Source organism: Podarcis bocagei (genome assembly GCF_964188305.1).
Source record: "Podarcis bocagei genome assembly, chromosome: 9".
Classification (NCBI taxonomy): Eukaryota; Metazoa; Chordata; class Lepidosauria; order Squamata; family Lacertidae; genus Podarcis; species Podarcis bocagei.
In genome coordinates this window covers 48543150-48565807 of record NC_138134.1, presented here as the reverse complement: position 1 = coordinate 48565807, position 22658 = coordinate 48543150, and the positions used below count along the sequence as shown (strand labels likewise).

Here is a 22658-nt window from a genome sequence, read left to right as displayed (position 1 = left end):
GGAGGTCCGTTCTTAACCTGTTCTTAACTGTTCTTAACCTGAAGCACCACTTTAGCTAATGGGGCTTCCTGCTGCCGTCGCGCCACCGGAACCCGATTTCTGTTCTTATCCTGAAGCAAAGTTCTTAAACTGAAGCACTATTTCTGGGTTAGCAGAGTCTGTAACCTGAAGCATATGTAACCCTAGGTACCACTGTATTTAGTTTTAATAAAGCCGTCTTTCCTGAAAACACTGAGAGGAAGGAAGGCTTGAACCCACCTGAGGACACCATGATGCCAGGTGACAATTTCACAGGAAATAATTGGATGTGCCCATTTAGAGAGCACTTCTGATTCCCCCCCCCTTTCTTCCTTTGCATCCCGTCTTGAATTCAATCTGGAGATGCAAATGAAGAATGTGAGCCCCGCTTGTGGCAGGGATTGACTCCATTTGGAATCTATGATTGGGAGCTTTTTAATTGAGCCGATCATAGGGGGCTTGCATAGTGAGCCAAATAAAAGTACAAGGGGGCCTTCATAGGAGCATTTAGGAGTGTGCCCGAGCCCTGCCAATTGTTCCTTTGCAGCAGCAGGTCTGTAGGGCAGGTGGGCATGGCTGATGAAAAGCGACCTCATAGTTCAAATTAGGACCCCTGGCAGGCCTAGGTTTGGCCTAGGGGCCAGAGGTTCCTTGTGCCTGGCCCAAATTAAGCAACAAATATTGTCAACCCTTCCTGAACTATTTCCTTCTGTTTGCTTTTCTATCTACTGTCGGGAAGGACTGCAAACAAATTAAAATGAATGCAGTTCCCAACACAGTAAGAAAGTGACAAAGGTTGGTAATCGTAAGAACCGGGTTCTTCTGCTTTTAAAAAGCACATTGCAGTGTTTACGTCATTACTCAATTTGAGACATGCCATTCTCCCCTCCTAATATGCATGTTTTATCATTACTTGCTTTAAATAAAATAATGACATGCATACCATCATCTAATCTTCTTACTACTTTGATAGTGGAATATCAAATCCTACAAAAATGATACAGTTTAGTTGCATTCAGCCATTGCTAGGAAGAATAATAGCCTCAATACATCTGTTTCATTTATTATTATTTTATTTTTGGGCCTGCTCAGTGAGCAGCTCCTCCAAGCTTCCCCCCATACCATTTATTTACTCTAATTTTTTATGTTTTTTTAAAAATAAAAAGCATAAGTATTACTCAAAAGCCTTGTCTAGTGCAGCCCCTGCCACAGACAGCAGATAACCTTGGGTAGTTCCCATGTTGGAGATGGTAATGCCCCACCACTTGTCCCAACAAGTGCACACAGTTGGAACTTTAATGGTATACTTACATACATGCATAGACAGACAGAACAATCATGGATTCTATTGGTAGGAATTTTTTTTTTTTTTTTATAAAATTTTTATTGGTTTTACAAAATTTTAAAGAACAAACAAACACTTAAAAAGACAAACATAAACGTATAATTTCATATCATATTTTCATAAACCTCTTTTCTGGGACTTCCCCATACCCCCCCTTTCTGCATCCCAATGTCCATAATTTTATAGCAACTCCCAACTGTTACTTTCCAACCTCTGTCATCTTAGTCATCTCTATATTCTGACCTTATATCACTGTATCCCTTTGTTCCTGAAAACCACAACACTCTAACATTCATTAAGTTTATAATAGTCCTTAAGATAACTTTTGAATTTTCTCCATTCTTCTTCCGCCGTCTCTTTTCCTTGGTCACGGATTCTGCCTGTCATCTCGGCCAATGTCATATAGTCCATCACTTTCATCTGCCATTCTTCCAGAGTGGGTAGATCTTGTGTCTTCCAATACTTTGCGATGAGTATTCTTGCTGCTGTTGTAGCATACATAAAAAAAGTTCTATCCCTCTTTGACACCAATTGGCCGACAATGCCCAAGAGAAAGGCCTCTGGTTTTTTAGGAAAAGTACATTTAAGTACCTTTTTCATTTCATTATAGATCATTTCCCAGAAAGCCTTAATCTTCGGGCATGTCCACCAAAGGTGGTAGAAGGTACCTTCAGTCTCTTTACATTTCCAACATTTGTTATCGGGCAAATGATAAATTTTTGCCAGCTTGACTGGGGTCATGTACCACCTATAGACCATTTTCATAATGTTTTCCTTTAAGGCATTACATGCCGTGAATTTAATACCGGTGTTCCATAACCATTCCCAGTCATCTGACATAATGTTATGACCAACATCCTGTGCCCACTTAATCATAGCCGATTTGACTGTTTCGTCCTGTGTATTCCATTTCAGCAACAAGTTATACATTCTGGATAAATTCTTAGTATTGGGTTCTAACAATTCAGTCTCTAGTTTTGATTTTTCCATCTGAAAGCCAATTTTCCTGTCCTGTTTGAAAAACTCCATTATTTGATGGTATTGAAACCAATTTTGTACTTTATGTTTCAATTTCTCATGACTTTGTAATTTCAACTTATCTCCATCCTGTTCCAAAATTTCCCAATACTTCGGCCATCCGACCTCCATATTGAGTTTCTTCACTGCCTTGGCCTCCACTGGTGACACCCATCTAGGGGTTTTGTTTTCCAACAGATCTTTATATCTTATCCAAACGTTGAACAATGCTTTTCTAACAATTGGTAGGAATTTTGACAGCACTTTTTCTAGTTGGTACAATGATGAATATAGACCAAGAACAAACAATAAAAATATATGGAGATGCACATAATAAAATTGTCCAGATAATTTGGGGCATAATATCTTGACAAAGGGAAAAGATATGAAAGATTGGTACAATATTCTGGTTTCTGAGCAACTGTTTTTTAATGTAATATGACCCTTTTCGTATAATCAGCTGCATCTGTAGAGTACTGTACCTAAGTTTTCAATTTTCCATGAGGGTGGGGGGAGAAAAAACTGAAGAAAAGCTGCAAGTCACTTGCTACAGTTGGTGGCTACTGTTGTATTAATTGTATTAATCTATATGAAGATGGAACAATTGCTGTATATGGAATGATCACAGGGACCTTAAACTGACCCAGCAGTTTTCCTCCCACACGTTCATTATGACGTATAGACCAAGGAGTGGAATGAAAGTGTAGCTCTTGCTTGCCATAGTAAACTATTTATTTTTATTTATTTATTTCATGACATTTATTTCCCTCCTTTCTTCCAAGGAATTCAAGGCAGCGGCCATAGTTTTTCTCCTTCCGTTATTAAACTCCCAGCCACCCTTTGATGATGTATGTGAGGCTGAGAGAGAGTGTGTGACTTGTCCAAGGCTACTTAGTAAACCTCGTACACTCTAACCACACTGGTTCCCACTGAAGTTGGCTTAGACAGCTTGTGTGAAAGGGGGTGAGCAAAGGCTACCCTGAGTCCTGCCAGAGAAAAAAACCAGGGTATAAATAAATTGATGATGATGATGATGATGATAGAGACCCCTTTGGGGCTAAAATAACCATTCTTCTCAGTTCCATGTTTCTTTTCCTTTTCTAGGCTTGTCAACCTGGTCTCAGCATTCTAGATCTCAGCATCGGAGAAGTTCATGCTCTAAGCACGAAGATCGGAAACCATCAGAGGTATTCTCTTGATTAAATGCTCTTGCATCTTGCTGAAAGACAGATGTGTCTCCTTTTCCTAATACTTCTTTTTCTTTCCTTTTTCTGCTCCGTCTCAGCTGGCACCCAGCAACCTTTCTTCTGGCCAGGAGATCAGGGAGCTCAGCTGCTACCACAGTCCCTGCCAGCATCAAGTTAGTTATTTAGCCGTGAATATTGGGTTAGTTTGGCACCAACCCAACCTAGTTTTTTTTTAAATAGTCCTTTTCCTTTTCAAAAAATATATCGGGGAATATGTTTTGGTTTTTTTATTTGTTGTGAACAGTGAAAAATGTGTACCTAGGAGTGTTTCCTTAGTTTCCTAACCATTACGTGGCACTTATGAATAATAGTCCTTGTTCAGCAAAGCAGTCAAACCAGAAAACTTTGTCTCTTTGAGTGCTTCATCTGCATTGCTTTGAGAACAGATCAAAGGAGGAAATACAAATCAGTTTGAACTTTTCATGATGGATCACCAAGTGCAATCTGTTGCACGCCTTACAAATTGGCAGATGTCCTTTGAGCCAAATATGAGACTAGAAGAAAAGGGATATTCTTTGTAGGTTGAACTTCTTAAGAAGATTGTCTGGTTCATCATAATCAGATATCTTACATGTTCATGTTCGGGGTCTTGCCCTGGCAGGTTTCTAAATTCTTTATCCCTCGCTTGTTCATGCTCATGACTGTGGACAATATAATCCTTTGGCCAAGTGAATTAATATGTATGGGTTGCCTCTTTTGTTCTGATGGTAGAAGCAATTCCATGCATGTATACTGGAGATGTAGAACCTTTTTGACACAGTGGACCAGATCGTTATTGCCCTCCCCCTCAGCCCATGGGCCAACTTTGACATGTGAGTGGAACCACCCACTTATCATCTTACATCATGGTGAGGTCAGGTGGCTGAAAGATAGGCTTTCCTGCTTGCCTCTCAGAGTTGACTTGCAGGGTGTGGGGAGGGGTCTGCTTCACCAGTGCATTCCTTACAAGGAACATGCTAGAAAGCAGCACCAAGCAGGATTGAAGTCTGCTCACTATCTGATGAGCAGAGAGTTCATTCGTCCTCTCCATAGGGGGCTGCTTCACCAGCACATTCCCTGCAGGGGAAGTAGATGGCAGCTGGATATGGTTTTGGGAAAATGGCCTTTTGGGCTAAAGATCTGCCTATGGGCTAGAGGTTCCCAACCCATGATGTAAATGAATGCTTGCACAGGCTTGCTTCTTTAACTGAAATGAATAGGAAAGCAGTTGCTGATGGACCTCCCATGCTTATAATTAGATATTGGATGTGTGTGTGTTCTGTATGTTTCCCATTTCCAAGTAGCTTTCTTTCTCCACCTCTACCTCCTAGTAGCATGTCTGTTTTTATATTAATAGAATTGGTACTGAATGCTGTTATGAATATTTTTATATTCTAACAGCAATATGTCACTTTCAAAGCTCCCTATATTTATTTAAAACATTTTACCCCTACCTTTACCTGAAAAGCCTCCCAGAGTGGCATACTTAAGATCAATAACGGTAAGAATGCAGTCTGTGTCTGTAGGCTTACAATTCGAAATACAGTAGTAGATAGGTAGCCGTGTTGGTCTGCCATAGTCAAAATAAAAAAATTCCTTCCAGTAGCACCTTAAAGACCAACTAAGTTAGTTCTTGGTATGAGCTTTCGTGTGCATGCACACTTCTGTGTAGTTGGTCTTTAAGGTGCTACTGGAAGGAATTTTTTTAATTCGAAATACACTAAATGAAAGGGGAAAGAGATGAGGTGGGAAGAGGAAAGCAAGCAAACTCAGCACCAGTTCTTAAAGTTATATTTGAAGAACTGTGTGCCAGTCACTGGGTTGGAGGTCAGTAATTCTGCAATGCTGGATTTAGGCATGCGGTTTGCATCTGCAGAGCAGCAGGAATGGCATTGCGAGGCAGTGATTCTTGGAAATTATATCCTTGATGTTCCATTAAATCCTCCTTTGTTTTGTGGCCAGAGCAACTCATCACAAATGTTCAGCTCAAAGGCGTTCACGCCCTGTTTTTCTCTAGGCAGTTAAAATAAGGGGTTTTTTAAGTCTAAAACCTTGTCCCTGGCACAAGAGTAGGCCTGGGCAATATATCAATATATTGCTCAGGACCGGTATGTGGGGGGAGACTGTGATGACAGCTTCACTCAGTGGTATATGGCTGGTGAAACGGTCACCACTCATGAGTCCCTCTGTCTTCAGTGCTCTGAGAGACAAACAAACTAGCTGGGAGCTGGAGGCAGAGGGACTCAAGCGGTGGCGGTTTCACCAGCAGCACTCTGCCCCCGCAGAGGGAGAATCAAGCTGAATTGGTGAGGTGCTGATACAGCTTGTTCCTTCCTTCACTTCTTTAAACTGCTTGGCTGAAGAGCGTGCTGCTGCCCTCACCTCAGCCCAGCAGTTTTATGGGGCCCCTGACCCACCACTGGCTTGCACAAGTCATCAGCGGGATGGGGACTCTATTAAAGTGCCCCCCTCCCCAGCTGAGAGATCCCCAACCCCGCTCCTGCTTCTACATGAGTAGGAGCGGGATCCGGGCTGCTCAGCTAGGGAGCACGAGTGGCAGGGGACTCGGGACTGACTCCACTGGGGACAAGAGCTTTCCTGCTCCCAGTGGAGTCTAGCCAAGGAGCTTAGGGCTCGCTCAGCTGGGGGCAGGTGCCTTACCGCCCCCTAGCTGAGCAGCAGGCTGGGGGCAGGTGCCTTACCGCCCCCCAGCTGTATTGGCCATGGCCCGTGAGGCGCTGGGGTGAAAGCACCTTAGCTCCCATGCTGAGAGCTGTGGCAGTTTCACCCAACATCTCTCTGGCTAGAGCCAATGCAGTTTTTTTCAACATCATAGTATATCGCCAAACCATTATGTTTTACTGGCGAAACACTGCAGTGTTAAAAACCCAACATCACCCAGCCCTACTTTTGATATTTTGCAGCATTTTTAGAGTTCCTGCAATATTTCCCCCCCCAAAAAACACATTTCTTTAAATTCTTCTTTTCTTCTGTTTTTGGTTTTGTTTCTCTTGAGTTCTTGAAAAATTATTATTTGGTAAAAAAGGGTGTTAAAAATTCTGAAATCTCCCTCCCGCTCTCTATGCAATTGTGGGTCACACCTTAGCTAAGGGTGATGCAGGCTTCTCTAAGGGGACAGACAGGAGTTGGTATGTCAGGAGTGCCTTCTCAACCTTTTCAACCTAAATGTAATATGCTTTCTATATAGGCAAGAAGGCAGAGTCAATGTGTGGGTGACTCAGTAGCCTGTTCACCATCATTTGAGTTGAATTGATGGATGATAGTCGGACTCTATCGGACTCTGTGATATCTTTTTATATCCCTGTTTTAATCTGTCCAAATTCCAAACTAAATCTTTTTTTTTTAAATCACCCTTCCCTCCCTCTCTTTCCGTTTTGGTTACACCCAGGGTGATTTGAACAGTGTTTAGCTTTATACTTAGCAAGACTGTACAATTTGCAACTCTCTAGTCTGGTGGAAAACTCTAAAAGGGCAAAATGTGGGAAGGCTCACAACATACAGTATAGCAAACCTAATTGGTGAATTGGGTGGTTCACGTGAAATATATTTTACATCACTGCCAGCAGTGTTTGGAAAATGCAGCAATCCTCAAATTATGTAGTCTTGATCAGTCCCAGTAAAGCACTGGGATTAATACACGACAAGTGGTTTGAGGATTTCAGCCAGATAAACAATATTATTCTCTCTCTCTCTCTCTCTCTCTCTCTCTCTCTCTCTCTCTCACACACACACACACACACACACACACACACAGAGAGAGAGAGAGAGAGAGAGAACATCCTGGTCAACCTGTTTCTGCTTACTAAGCGTGTGGAGTGGTGCTGGCTGTGTGTCTTGCTGACTGCACTGGCCATAAACTGATGAGTCTTCAGACAGACTACCGTATTTTTCGCCCCATAAGACGCACCGGCCCATAAGACGCACCTAGATTTTAGGGGGGGAAATGAAGGAAAAAATTTTTATTTCCCCCCCAGGTGCGCTGCGCTACACCAGGAGCTTGGGGCGTGCGGAGCTCAGCGCGCCCCAAGCTTCTGCGTGCCGGCAAGGTCTCCGCTAGCGTGGGAGAGCCGGCGCCTCTCCCAGGGCTAGCGGACCCCTGCGCTAATCCAGAAGCTTGGGGCGTGCTGAGGTCAGCGCGCCCCAAGCTTCTGCATGCCGGCAAGCAGTCCGCTGCCGCCCCAAGCCTTGCGCACCCGGCGGGACCTCCTGCCGGGTGCGGGAGGCTTGGGGCGGCAGCGGACTGCTTGCCGGCATGCAGAAGCTTGGGGCGCGCTGACCTCAGCACGCCCCAAGCTTCTAGGTGCGCGCAAGCAGTCCGCTGCCGCCCCAAGCCTTGCGCACCCTGCCTTCAGGGCGCTCGACGCTGCGAGAAGCAGGCTGCTATCCGCAGCCTAGGCAGCCCTGTGGGACCTCCCACAGGGCTGCCTGGGCTGCGGAATGGTTCCCGAAGCGTCGGGCGCTCTGCCTTCAGGGCGCTCGACGCTGCGAGAAGCAGGCTGCTATCCGCAGCCTAGGCAGCCCTGTGGGACCTCCCACAGGGCTGCCTGGGCGGCGGAATTGTTCCCGAAGCGTCGGGCGCTCTGCCTTCAGGGCGCCCGACGCTCCGAGAAGCAGGCTGCTATCCGCAGCCTAGGCAACCCTGTGTGACCTCCCACAGGGCTGCCTGGGCGGCGGATATCTTCCTGAAGCCTGGAGAGCGAGAGGGGTCGGTGCGCACCGACCCCTCTCGCTCTTCAAGCTTCAGCGAAAGCCTGCATTCACCCCATAAGACGCACCCAGATTTTCCCTTCATTTTTGGAGGGGAAAAAGTGCGTCTTATGGGGCGAAAAATACGGTATTTTAGAGGTCTTGCTGGTACTGCATGGACTGATTCAGGCACTCTGTAGCAAAGCCATCTGGCCTGGCTTCTTCCTCCCTCCTGCCCCAGCACCTTTAACATTCCAGATAAGTACCCTTCTGTTGGCATGTGGCAGTTAATATAGAGATTTGAAGATGAGGTGCTAAGCATGAATGATCCTTGTTACTTTGTAATAGCAGAAGCGCATTGAGAGATCTGGAAGGTGCTTAGGCATGCAAAGCCTTGCTCTTTTAAAGCCTGCCACTTCATGGTTTTTATTTTGCTGATGAGCAGCGACAAATCAGAATGCGTTTTACACAGGCAAGTGCTTTCCGCAAAGATGTATGGCTCTAACTCATGACACATGCTGGGTTAGGGACCCTTTCCCTGCTTGCTTGTGGCTGATAACTTCCTACAACTTCCCAAGATGTTTTACTAGTTTCAGAAATCATTCATGTTCAAAGCACAGTTTGAACCCTAGCTACAAACAGTTGTAAATCTGGATGGCAGATGTTGCTTCAGGTGGTAAGCATTGGATATATATTGGCTATGAACTTTCCTGGCTGATATTTTGGTTTAAACTATGAGACCCAGCATATGTAGCATGTCCTCTGGTGGCCAGTTTGGTCTACAGCATTTTTTGTGGTGTTGATTCTTAAATGGATGTACATGGTTGTTCATCTGACATGCATTGTGACCTGCTCATATCCTGTATCCTCCTGAGTTTCATTTTCATGGTGGCTGAGATTCTGCAGAGATGCTACTTCCATGATCACTGGTGCAGATTTATACTCTGCCTTATTATATCTGTTAGAATGGGTGCAAGTCTTGCTTTTACCAGCTGTGCTACATAGGAGTAAATTGAAATGCAACTGGGGATGTGATCTTAGGCTGTGACTTTTTTTACATGTTAGTCAACATCTGATAGGGTGTACTTTGTAAGAAGATGCCTCCCCCTTGAGTTCTACTCATAAATGCCACTCATGTGTCTCACTGAGCATGTGCAAGGAGAGCAGGGTTGCTGTCGCTGGCCACCCCAAATGTCTTGCTGGCTCTGCTCCTCTAAACCCTTGTGCCTTTGGTGGAAGCTCTGAACAGGGAGCCTATGTGTTTACAGCTGCATATATGAAGTGTTCAGGGCATTTCTGCGTGGGACCTTTGTTAGAACTGAAAATCAGAGTGTGCTTGCTTGATGTATTAAAGATTAGCTCTCGCCACAAAATGATGCATTAAAACAGCATAACTCTCATGCAAAATTGTTGTCTTAAAACCACCTTCAGAAATGATCTTTAGTAGGTAATAAGACCAAGGGTCTTGGTACAAATGCATGCTGCTCCCATGCAAGTATTTTTGTTACTGCAGCTGGCTAATAGGAGAAGCAGAGTTAGGGAGATTGGATCAAAAGAAGCCAATGTGATCCCTCCAAAAGATTCTGTTGCGGAAAGTGTATGATGGACAAATTCTAGACATATTTACTTTGCTGCTGTCTGCACTGCCTTCTGCCAATCGCATTGTACGTACATTCTGACCCTTAACAAAGTTGATGACTTTTGAGAAACTTTAACAGTATTTAATTCAGAATTCCCAAAATAATGGATCAGTGGTTTGTAGAGATTTAAGGAGATGCTTTTTACTGATCTGCTCAATGGTCCATTTTGCCCAGTATTCTTTGTCCTGGCTAGGGCTGGGCAATATCTGGATTTCAACATCCCAATATATCAACAGCTAAACACCACAAAATATTGATATATCATGATATATACCTGCAGTGGCGGAGGGCCTTGCTGGGCCTCCCCGCGGTAGCAGAGGGTCCCACCATACCTCCCCGCAGCAGTGGAGGGTGCTTCCCTGCAGCTGCAGAGGGCTTTGCTGAGGCTCCACACGGTGGTGGAGGGCCTTAAGATGTAAGGAAGTAATAAAAATATTAAATAAACTTCCATATACTGTAATATAGTTTCAACTAATTTAAGAGTAGTTTAAGTGATTTACTAGTCAAGTTGCATCTGCTTCCCCACTCAGAGGTCTAAGTGAAATCTTTGCATGCATAAACCCCACTGAGTTCAACTAAACTTCAACTTTCTCTTGCACTGCTTACTGAAAAATACCCTCCCTGTCATTCTCGCATAATACCCAATTCCCATTTCAGTATAAGGCAGCCAGCTATATCTTCTCCCCTCCATTCCCTCCCCACAGAAGACCCCCCCCCAAAAAAAGTCCTTATCCCACCAATGTCTCCCTTTTTATCAAAGGGGAGGGCAACAAAGGTAAAAGATAGTCTCCTTTATTTTTTTTTAAAAAAACCCTTTTAGTATGGAAGAAAGCTATTTAGGGGGAACCAACAACATAAACACCAACAGAAAATAAAAATAAAAACTCTTCCACTTCTTTTTTCCCCACCGGTGGGGGTGAGTGTGAGGGAAGAAGGAAGTGCTTTCCAGTTCTTCGTTTATGTTCTTTGTTTACTTTGCTGCTGGATCTTTGATTATCTAGCTGTGGGGGGTCCATCCTGGATTGTTAGCTGGTTCTGCATAATTAGTTGAGCTCTTAAGTGGAAAGATATGGGTGAAGCTGAAAGACTTTGCTGGTTTGTGTGAGGACTTATAATCATTTTTTATAGGTAGGAGGGAGAGAGCAAACAAAGCAGGAGACATGGTACCTGCAAACTATCTGTAAAGTATGGTTGGGCTGAGCTACCCCCTGGGAAGCTGTCAGATCTGTTCCCTGGTATATTGCCTTGCTGAAACACTTATCAGGTGTTATTTCAATACCGGTATTCAATGATATGGTGATATATCGCACAGCCCTAGTCCTGAATGATAGCTGTGGCAGATTTTTTTTATCCACATGTGTTGAGGATTGAGCCTGGGATATTGAAGATGCAGTGTAAAGATGCTGTAACACTTGGCTATTGAAATGTCATCTCTGGGCTCTGACCATGTGAAGTATGGGGCATCTCTTGAAATGAGGATCCCAGTAAACAAGATGCTGAAATTACATATTTCCCCCTCTTCTCCCTTTTTAGCTACTAGATGTACAGACGCTAGCAAGCTTCACAAGGGAAAGAATTAGGCTATCTCATCTTGGGATACATCTCCTTGTGTTGGGGTTATATTTAGGGATATTTTGAGTTTTTGCACTTCCTGTTGAAATTGACGAGAACTGATTATCCATTTGTGCAGCAACTTGATTGTGTCATGTGATTTGACAAAGGCAACTATGGACCCCATGTCCAAACTGTATTTTTCAGTTCTCTGCTTCAGCATGATGATGTGGTTTAACTTTCTGGCCTCTTAATTGGCAGTGTTGGTGACCTTGTTGTGCACCGTGCTCCATGGTTACCCAGGAGCTGTAAATCATAGAGTGTAAATATTACATATCAGTGTCTCATCCCTCCCCCATTCTCACTTCCTTTCTTTGCAGGTATTTAGAACAGACCTGATCACTGCCATGAAGCTGCCTGATTCCTACCAGCTGAACCCGGATGAGTACTATGTGCTGGCAGACCCTTGGAGACAGGAATGGGAGAAAGGAGTTCAGGTGCCAGTCAGTCCGGGGACCATTCCAGAGCCAGTAGCCAGGTATAGCTTGGTGAACCCATTAGGAAACAAAACAGCTGTCCTATCAGCATCACCTTTTAGCAGCCTGTTGGGTTGCTTACCAAAAAGCAGATCACCTGATGACTTGGGTTCCACTCTGCTGATTTAAAGGTTACCCATCCTAGCCAACTGATTTTGCCCCAGGAAAGTGTTGCAGATGAAAGTCAGGCCTTTCCCACCAGCGCCTCTACTTGTGAATTAAGGACATCACATCCCAGACTGAGTGCTTACTTATAACAATACATGCTGGCAGAAGGAGGACTCCTGTTTCCTATTTGAAAATGAGTTCTTCCTAATTGAAAATTTGTTGTAGCCCTTCCTTGTGAGCAGATCCAATGTTCTGTGTGCTGCCTACTCAGACATTCCAGGAAAATAATCACAACACTTTAATGAGTTACTTGCTCATTGCCACCCCCCCCCAAAAAAAAATATATATCTGGAAGTGGACCAGTCATCAGTGACTCTGGCTAGGATGTGGTTTGAGCTTCACAAACTGTTCCATGGATATATTTTTGCTTTTAAAAAAAGTTAATACATCCTTTTTGAGAATCATTGTGATTTTGACTTTCTTTAAAATGCAACAGGTTTTTATTGTTGCCAAGGAATGCCAGCAAGCACCGGTTAAATGTTGATAATTTTTTAATGGCATGTTTACAACGATAGATTTTACTTCTGGTGATCATGATGGTTGACCTGCACTAAGTCCAATTTTCAGAACTCCCTGTGATCTCCCTTGTTTCCTGCTTGGCAGGGGGCTGGACTCGATGGCCCTTGTGGTCTATTCCAGCTCTATGATTCTATGATCTAGTCATTTTCTCTTGTGCTGGTCTCCCATTTGTTTTTCTAGAAAACCTAGTGCTACCTATATACAGTTGAACCAATTGCAGCAGCAACAAATGCTATGCAAAATTCTAAATTCTTGAATATCCTGCCAAATGAAGTCACATTGGAAAGTGCGTACATTGGTACAGATTTTCCTGCTTTGTGCAATTTGTTTAAGTAGCAGAGTGAACAAAGCTGGCTTATACTAAATGAGACTCTTTGTCCTTCTGTCTCACCCAGTAAGTATTGTCACACTTGACTGGCAGCAGTTCTCCAAGGTCTTAGGCAGAAGTCTTTCCCATCACATTTTGTCTTATCTCTTTTAACTGGACGTGCTGGAAATTGAACCTGGGACCTTCTGTATATGAAGACCTACCCACAAAGCCCCAGTTCAGATTTCTGCATTCAAAGTCCAGAGGGCTAAATGTTTCGCCACTGAACCTAGACATAAAGAATAGGGAAGCATCCTCCCATTGGCTCAGGAGTTTTTAAATTCCCACATCCCTGACCCTTCACTGTGGTGGCTGGGGCTGATGGTAGTCGAAAAACAACACAGTTGCTCCAACCTGGCCTTAACTAAGATCAGGCTTCTTTCTGAAAGTTTCTTTTTGAAAAATTCCAGATGACTATGGAATTTTATGTCTGTAGCTTCTAGCCCTTGTTCCTGTCATGAGTATTGCCCCATGATTCTTTCATGTGACTGCAGCCTCCGTTAACTTCCAGCTTTGAAATGCAGTCTCGTGTTATGAAGTACATCTGTGATTGCATAATTAATGCTAAAAATGCAGTATGGCCTGTATTCTAAACCCAGTTTTGGTCATATCAAAGTCTTTTCCCAAGCAGTGTAAATCTGATGCTTTTAATTTAAGCCAGAGGTAGAGAACCTGTGACTCTTAGCTCCCATCAGCCCTGGCCAGCTTTGCCAGTGGGCAGGAATGGTGGGAGTTGTAATCCAGCCATATCTGAAGGGTACAGGTTCCCCATCCCCAGTTTAGATTCACGCAGAAAAAGAGTGGCTTATAAACATTCATAAAAACATTGATTTTAACCGCAGCAGTACATTTAAGAAACCAAATTGCTGTTTTGACTGTGTTGTATCCCCCCATTTTCCTATTTTTACACTTTCGTGCTTTTGCAGATGTCTTCTTCCTATCACAATAGTATAACTACAGAAGACAATTCCTAAATTTCCAGAACACTATTTAGTGTTCTTACCTTTTGTTGAACTTTGGGGCTTGTGGCAGATTCCATAAAATCAACGTACAGAATATGTAGATGCCTATACAGTTCCATGTATAGGCATCCACATATGAAGAATTCCTATAGGCTGAATATAATCTTGTTTGCCTTCTCTCACCTGGCACAGTGCATAAGCAGTACAACAGTCTGCTGGAAGAAATGGGAGGTCAACTCACACCTTCCAATGCCTCACCCAACTTTTCCTCTCCATTTGGTCATGGTGGGAAGGAGGAAATCTATTGATTTCATGGGAATCCTTGTGTGTGAGAAGTCTGTGGCACTATGACTTGCATTTTTACACCATTTGTCACTCTGTGCCACGTCACTGTTGACAGCAGAAGATGGAGAAACATTGACTTTTTTTTACACCCCCAGAACATCTGTATCTACTGACCATGCAGTCTCTCAGTACATGGATTACAGTACTATCTTTGTAGTTTCTAGAATAATAGAATAATTCAGTTGTAATTTACATGAACTGGTGTACTGTTTGAGTGATGTTTCTCCCTCCATATTTGTGTGCTGCAATTAGTTTTTTTAAAAAGTGTCACTTTTGTGTTATTTTTCTCGGGTATGTATTATTCAGACGCTGGTGTCAATTTAAATACTGTATTTATTCTAATGCAATGTGTACCTTTTGGGGCCAAATTACATCCCCCAAATTAGGGTGCACATTAGATTTGATGGCGCCAGCAAATACCATTTTGGTTTCAAGGTTTTGAAAATTGAGGTGCGCATTAGATTTGATGGCACATTAGATTCTCATAAATATGGTATGTTGTAAGGTAACTTGAGGGTAATTTTAATTGGAAAAAACAGGATATAGATGCTTTCAATAAATAATAAAATTTATGTATTTTTATTTCTGCAGACATGCATCCCTCTGGTGCTACAATATTGGCAGATGATCTTTTTCTGTTGTTGTTATTTTATTATTACCATTATTTTGCTGCATAGCAATTTGAAGCCTCTGGCAGTAATTGCATTGGAGAATGGAGGTTTCACCACTTTAAGGAGGATTGCAACCTGGTGTAATTAACACCTCCTGTTCGGTATACTTTCAGGGTTGTATCTGAGACAAAAGCAGTCATATTTACAAGACCTCGGAAGTACATCCTTTCTTCAGGTTCTGAGCCCCCTGAGCTTGGCTACGTCGACATTCGGACCTTGGCAGAGAGCGTCTGTCGCTATGACCTTAATTTCATGGACGTAGCATGGTTGGAACTGGCTAATGAAGAATTCAAAGAGATGGGTGAGTGCAACATCCAGTTACGGCCAGCTTTTGGCTGAGCTGTGAGACAAGTGACAGGGAGCAGTCTGGGGTGGTTGTAGTGCAGCTGCCAATTCATATGGTGCACTTGCAGCTTCCAGAAAGAAAAGGAGAAGGATAGGAATGCTCAGAAGCAAGTTGTATATCCCTGCATGTGGAGGAGAGAGGGCTGTGGAGAACTGAGGGGAAAGAAAAACAGCACAAATGTCAACACTATTTTTGTTGGGTGGCAAGGCAACAGCCATCTCAAAGCTCTAATTCCTAGATTAATGTGAAGGAAGTGGAGAAAGGAAATGTGTCAGGAAAGCCAATTCCATCTTATCTTTAAATGTATTAATAGAAAAGTGAATGATATTTTTAAAACAGTCTAGAGTTGTTTGGGGACTTCAGAAGCTTCCAAACCCTTCAGGTTTCCCTAGAACTGATGGAAAAAATTGAACTGCTATAGTGACATTCACCTCTTGGCCCTGCTAACTTGTGGCAACATTGTCTTGGACTTCTGACAATTGTATCATGCATTTATTTTATTTTATTTTTTATTTTATTTTATTTTATTTTATTTCATTTTATTTTATTTTATTCTGTAGCAGCAATTCATTGTTGAAACCATATAGTCTTTCAAAAAGCATCTGGAATTTATTCAGCAATTAAGAAGGCTTAAGAGTCAACTGTGAAATGGCTAAAATTAGACAAATGGTCTGAAGTGAAGAGCAGTATGTTCCCTTACAAAATGAATATTTTACCCCTTATGAAGGTTTTCAGTTCTGCAGAGCACCTTATAAAAACATAGTAATAGTTGGCAAAATAGCCCTAGGAGCAGCTGGCTCTTTAAAAAGCTGAATACCTTGAAATAAAACATTTGTATGAGATTTTCAACCATCCACTGCAAAATCAATATGCTACGCTTGGGTTTAAAGTTTTGTTTTGTCCAGTATGTGTGTTTGGATTACTGGCAATAAACAAGAACCGTACTGTATTGATGCACACTTTTTCTGGGCTTTTGTTATTGTTATCTAATGGATGCCTTTCAGCAGAGTATTTTGAAGGTACGTGAAATTGTAAATAACCCACTTGATCAGTTGTTCAATGTTAATAGAGTGATCTGGTTACTTGTAGATTGATAAAGGAAGCTGTGCCCCTCAATGTCTCTATTATATTAAAAGCAAACGTCATTGGATTGATTTCCCAGGGATGCCTGAACTGGATGAATACACTATGGAGAGAGTCATGGAAGAATTTGAACAGCGATGCTATGACAACATGAATCATGCTATCGAGACCGAGGAAGGGCTTGGAATTGAGTATGATGAGGATGTTGTCTGTGACGTTTGCCAGTCTCCAGATGGTGAAGATGGCAATGAGATGGTGTTCTGTGACAAATGCAATATTTGCGTTCATCAGGTACAGCAGCAAGATGCAATAATAATTGGAACTGAGAGTAGTTTGTTTAGATTTCACCGTGATAAGGAGGTGATGAGGATTTCATAAGCCTTGGGTGCTTTTTTAGGATGTATGGGAATAGTAGGTGGAAGCATATATTGAGGCAAAGGTATAGGGATGCTTAGAGAGGTGATGTCATAAGATCACAGAAAATTCACATAGGATGGTTACGTTGCCCCATTTAGTGGGTTTCTGAATTTTTAAATCATTAGCTTTGGTTTCTTGCATGTCTAAGTGATGTTTTGCTTCTTTGCATACATCTGAACCCTAGATATCTCATGTTTCTTTATGTGCCTTCTCCAGGAGAGGTCTGAAGGATGACTACTGGAGAACGGGTCTTTTCTGTGGAATGTGCACCCCAGGGAGGCTCGCCAGGCACCTTCATTACATATCTTTAGGTGCCTGGCGAAAACCTTTCTCTGCAACCAAGCCTTTGGCTGATTAACATTCTATGGGCCTTTAAATGTCTTTGTGGTAGTGGTGGTGGGGGGTTATTGGGTTTTTGTTCTATTATGTATTTTTTGTTTTCATTTTGTATTTTTATGCTGGGAACCACCCAGTGTTGTTGTTGTTGTTGTTGTTGTTGTTGTTGTTGTTGTTGTTGTTGTTGTTGTTGTTGTTGTTCTTCTTCTTCTTCTTCTTCTTCTTCTTCTTCTTCTTCTTCTTCTTCTTCTTCTTCTCCTCCTCCTCCTCCTCCTCCTCCTCCTCCTCCTCCTCCTCCTCCTCCTCCTCCTCCTCCTCCTTCTTCTCCTCCTCCTCCTCCTCCTCCTCCTCCTTCATACAGAAAAAACAGGATGCATCCAATAGTGTAAATAGAAAAGAGAAATGAATCTTAAAGATGCTGCAAAGAATGCGTGTTTGTTGTTAAATTAGCCTGACATACTTCAGCTCCAGTGCTTTCTTCAAGGGCTTATCTGTTGCTAAACCACACATAAAAAGCCTTTAAAAGGCTTTTAAAATACAATATGTCATTGAAACCTCATTTTCAAGTCAAATTAACAGAAATAAAACCTATTTTAACTAGAACCAGCCGTATCTTGTAGCCCATACAAACATCCTTTCCTAACTGCTCAAAAACATCCTTGGAGTGAATCAAATGGTTGTTAATTTGTGGGTGATTTCTGCTTTCTTTCATTTCTCACAAACCTGGGTTTGCTTGCAAGTATTTAGTTCTGTGGTTTGAGGAGGGCTTCTTAAGAGCTTTTGCCCTTCAAGGTCTTTGAAACTGATGATTTTTGACCTCTTAATTTGGCTTGAAAACGTGGTTTCTACAGTTATGCATAACTGTATGTTAAATGCTCTTACAAGGCTTTTTATTTGTGGTTTAGGAAGTGTTCTACTTTATACAGATAAGCTCCTGAGCCAAAACACATTAGGCTCATTTAACAATAAGCATATGTATTTTCTAGCATCTCTCATGTTTCTGACATTACCTATCCATTTGGGTCCCACATATTCCTGTTTTTGGAAAATCTGCCACTTTGTGTGCTGCTCTTTTTTTTTGGTGGGCATAGCCAAAGTAACATAAGGACCCGATCCAGTGCTAGTCATGTACCAACAGCTAGCAGCTCCCAGTAGTAATGTTGCATCATCCAAATGCATATATGGAAAGGCTTCTGTAGGCAGCTCTCTTCTTGAGATGATCAATAAATAAAATATATCACGCAAGTAGGCAGACATTCTGTTTGCATAGAGCATCAATTTCCTGGGGAAAAAATGTAGAGCTGTCATCCTCATTTTATTCATTTTTCAATTTAATCTATTCAAAAATGTCCCAGACCCACAGACAGATCATTGGATTTGCTTTTGTTTGCTGTCATAGTCTACTTTTTGATAAAGATCGCCATCTTTTTGTCTGACATATATAGCCATGCCAATAACAAGCTTGTTCAGTATATGTGGAATGTGGGGCACTTTCATTTATAATGAACATGGCTGGAAGTGAACAAGGCATCCCACCTAACACAGCAGAAATGACAAATACTTTTTGGTGCAGAAGATAATTTATACGGCAGTTTTTGAATGCATCAGATTTTGTGGTTGGCTATTTCCTGTTGAGGGAAAAGTCTGCCGTGTGTTGTCCCCCCGTCCCCCCAGTGTTTTAACTATGCCCTTTCATACATGATACCTGATAAGCAAGAGAAGGGTAATTTTGTCTCTTGGGTCCTGCAGTGGATGAAAACATATACATGTGCTTTCATATCCAATAGGACAAACTGCCTTTTGAGCATGGTTTATCTTGCAAAATGACTTTAGAGTTTATTTTAATTATTTTTCATATTTCCCTTTTAATAAGTTGGCAGATGTTCTTATTGCATATTGAGTTCAGTGAACTATACAAAGTTAGAGACAGAGCCAAGAAAAATGCCTCTGAAGGGGTCCTATGTTTGTGACAAGATGAAATGTTAGTGACACAGCTGTGGTCAACCTTTCCTTGGGGCAAAGGTTGAGCCAGTGCCCAAAGCAGTAGCACTTGTGCTCTTGGAAGACCTCCCCTATTTTTTTTCTTTTCACCTTCTCATCTTTCAGATAGACATAGAAGTTAATGCTCTTATTTATATGTCATGCTCTTATTTTAGTCTCAAAGTCCTGGCTTACCTCCAATTGAGATAATTATTAACCCAGGCAGGAATCAGCCTTCCCTTTGCTGTCACAGCTGGTTATGATAGTCCTCTTTATTTCCTGTTCCAGTTTCCTTGCTATTGCAGTGTAAGACCTCTCATATCTAGGGCAACTTAAGAGGCAGGTGCAAAATATGAACTTGGTGTCATGAGTACTACTACTACTGCTACTACTAATATGGTCCTACATGTTTGGGGATCTGAAACTAACTTCACATGCAGCCTGGTCACAAATCACGGTAGCTTGTACTGGTGTGCTTTCTACATGATCCAGTTGATATGTTGGGGAAGCCAGTTCCTGAGATACCACAGTCATGTGGAGTCCTGACCAATTGGAAGCTGTTTTAGTGACAAATCATACAGGAGAAGTTAGAATTAATCCTTTATAGCAGGGTTGGGGCACCTCTGTTCCTCAGGCCAAATTTGGTCCAGGTCCAGGTCTCAGTGTGGCCCACAAAACTGTTTCCCTCCTCATATGTAATTTCAGGTGTGGGACAGGTACAGATGCAGCTGGGTTGGCTGCTCAACTAATCCCTGCAGAAAGCGGCTTTGCTAACCCTGTGCTTGGTGCTCTTCCAAACAGGGCTGTCAAAGCTGCTTGCACTGTGGTTCACACATTTGCTGTGAGGCTGAACGAGGAGAGTATTATAACAAATGTTATGTCCACCAAATGTGCTAGAGAAATATTAGCAACAAGACCATACAATGAAGTGTCCTTTTTATTATTTGTTATCATTTTAATAATTGCTGCATTTTTCTGGGAGAGTGCTAGAGTCCTGTCTAGTCAAGTTGCATGGGATCAATTCCAATCTGTTACCGTTGAGGATGTGGACAGGCTGCTTGGACGAGTGAAACCCGACCACCTGTCTCTTTTATCCTTGCCCATTCTGCTCATAAAAAGCTAGCCAGGAAGGGCTGGGTGATGGGCTCTGTGGGTGGTGAATCCTTCCCTCTGTGAGGGAGCATTCCCAGACCCAGAGTCATTTTGGATTCAAAACTGTCCATGGAAGCATAGGTCAATTCTGCATCCAGGGAAGCTGTCTACCAGCTCCACCTGGTACACCAGCTGAGACCCTACCTGCCTGTGCACTGTCTCACCAGATTGGTATATGCTCTGGTTATCTCCCACTTGGACTACTGCAATGCACTCTACATGGGGATTTCCAATCACAATGCAAAGTGTTGGTGTTGACCTTTAAAGCCCTAAATGGCCTTGGCCTACTATACCTGAAGGAGCGTCTCCACCCCCATTGTTCAGCCCGGACACTGAGGTCCAGCTCTGAGGGCCTTCTGGCAGTTCCTTCACTTCGAGAAGTGAAGATACAGGGATCAGGGCGGAGGACCTTCTTGGTAGTGGCATCTGCCCTGTGGAACACTTTTCACCAGATGTTAAGGAAATAAACAACTATCTGACATTTAGAAGACATATGAAGGCAGCCCTGTTTAGGGAAGCTTTTAATGTTTGATGTTTTATTGTGTTTTTACTATTCTGCTGGGAGTGGCTGGGGAAACCCAGCCAGATGAGCGGGGTATAAATAATAAACTTATTCTTATTCTTCTTACTTCGTTCTTCATTTTACTTCTTTTCATTGTGGCAGGCATGCTATGGCATCCTAAAAGTTCCAGAAGGCAGCTGGCTGTGCCGAACCTGTGCTCTTGGTGTTCAGCCCAAGTGTTTGTTGTGCCCCAAGAAAGGCGGAGCCATGAAGCCAACTCGTAGTGGGACTAAGTGGGTCCATGTTAGCTGTGCCCTCTGGATTCCTGAGGTGGGTGTTTCAGGCAACTGATTTCTCTGCACATGCTCAGAATGGAGAAAACAGAGTATTGTATGTTTTATAGTGAGAGCAGACAGCCTTGGTGGTGGTGTCAACAAAGAGTGTCAGGTACTGAAGCCATTTGGAGAGAGTGTTGCCCCAGCTGCATCTGAAAATGGGATTTGCAGGAAGACAAGGTGCAATAGCACCCATCATCATGGACCCTGGAGTAGTGCCACCTGTCAGTGGTGACCAAGAGGATTTGCAAGAATGTGAGGATACAAAGAACACAGCTAGCTATGGAGATCTGGGTTCAAATTCCTGTTTGTTGGTGACCACAGACCAGTCACTTACTGCCTATCCTACTACCTCAGAATGTTGTTATGAAAACAACTTTGGGTGGTGGTGGTGAGGGAATTGTGCATGCTGCTCTGAGGTCCTTAGAAGGGTGTGATAAAAATGTAATAATTTTCTATCCTTAAAAATAGCTTTAATAAATGGTTGGACACTTAAATAGTTAGCTTACCTTTTTGTCCATAGCAAGATCACTCCAGGATAGTCATGCTTCCTGTTCTTTGTTCACTGCTTGATTCCCACCCACCCCCTTCTTTATTTATCTAATGATTCTTAGGTGAGCATTGGCAGCCCAGAAAAGATGGAGCCCATCACAAAGGTCTCCCATATTCCCAGCAGCAGATGGGCCCTGGTGTGCAGTCTTTGTAACGAGAAGGTTGGGGCATCCATACAGGTAAATCACTCCGACTGGGTATTATGAACATGTATCTGCTGCAGAAATATCGCTACTGTAGTGAGGTTTTCATTTTTAACTTCTATGAAGTACATTAGAGTGCAGATGTTGCTCTTTAGTTGTATGAAACATCAGATTAGGATTTTAATTTGGGGTCTGCTTTGGACTGAAGATACTTAGGCCTTGTTGTCATATTACTCAATGTCTGCTAAAAGCAAGGACCCTTAGTTGAAATCTGAGGTAGTGAACTTGTAGCCAGCCAAATGTTGTCAGGCCCCAAATCTTTGTCAGCCCCAGTCAGCATGGCCAATGGTCAGGGATGATTGGAGTTGTAGTCCAGCAATGTCTAGAGGGCCTCTGTTCCCTACCACTCCCACTTTAGTTGGTTCACTACACAGATATGCAACATCCTCATCTTTTGTTTCTCCTCATGGTTTCCTAAGATCCATAGCAGTCTCTGAAAACTATTTTGGTATAGATATGATAAAAAAAGTTTCATTTCCTACTTCCTGCCCTTTTGTGCCACTTCCGAGTTTGCTGCGATGTGTGCGATCTCATGTGGCTTGAATTCACGTAAATGGGAAATTGCCTGTACCGAGGACTTTTTTTCAGCCGGAACTCACCAGAACTGAGTTCTGGCACCTCTGCAGCGTTGTGGCACGGTGTTTAGGGATGTGCACCAGAGATTGCAGGCTGCGTGGTGC

At 42.8% G+C, this 22658-nt stretch overlaps 1 protein-coding gene across 10 annotated transcripts in view; it reads left to right on the top strand.

The window, feature by feature from the left end:
• Nucleotides 1-22658, top strand: part of JADE1 (jade family PHD finger 1) — a 172180-nt gene that overhangs the window by 129651 nt on the left and 19871 nt on the right. For 9 of the 10 annotated variants that reach the window (XM_081209279.1, XM_081209280.1, XM_081209281.1 and 6 more), the window contains 7 exons: nt 3485-3567; nt 3666-3740; nt 11885-12042; nt 15186-15373; nt 16581-16792; nt 21051-21218; nt 21838-21954. In XM_081209279.1, coding sequence (XP_081065405.1) covers nt 3485-3567; nt 3666-3740; nt 11885-12042; nt 15186-15373; nt 16581-16792; nt 21051-21218; nt 21838-21954 — 1001 coding nt within the window. The remainder of the gene's footprint in view (nt 1-3484; nt 3568-3665; nt 3741-11884; nt 12043-15185; nt 15374-16580; nt 16793-21050; nt 21219-21837; nt 21955-22658) is intronic. The other variant, XM_081209275.1, reaches the window with a different exon arrangement.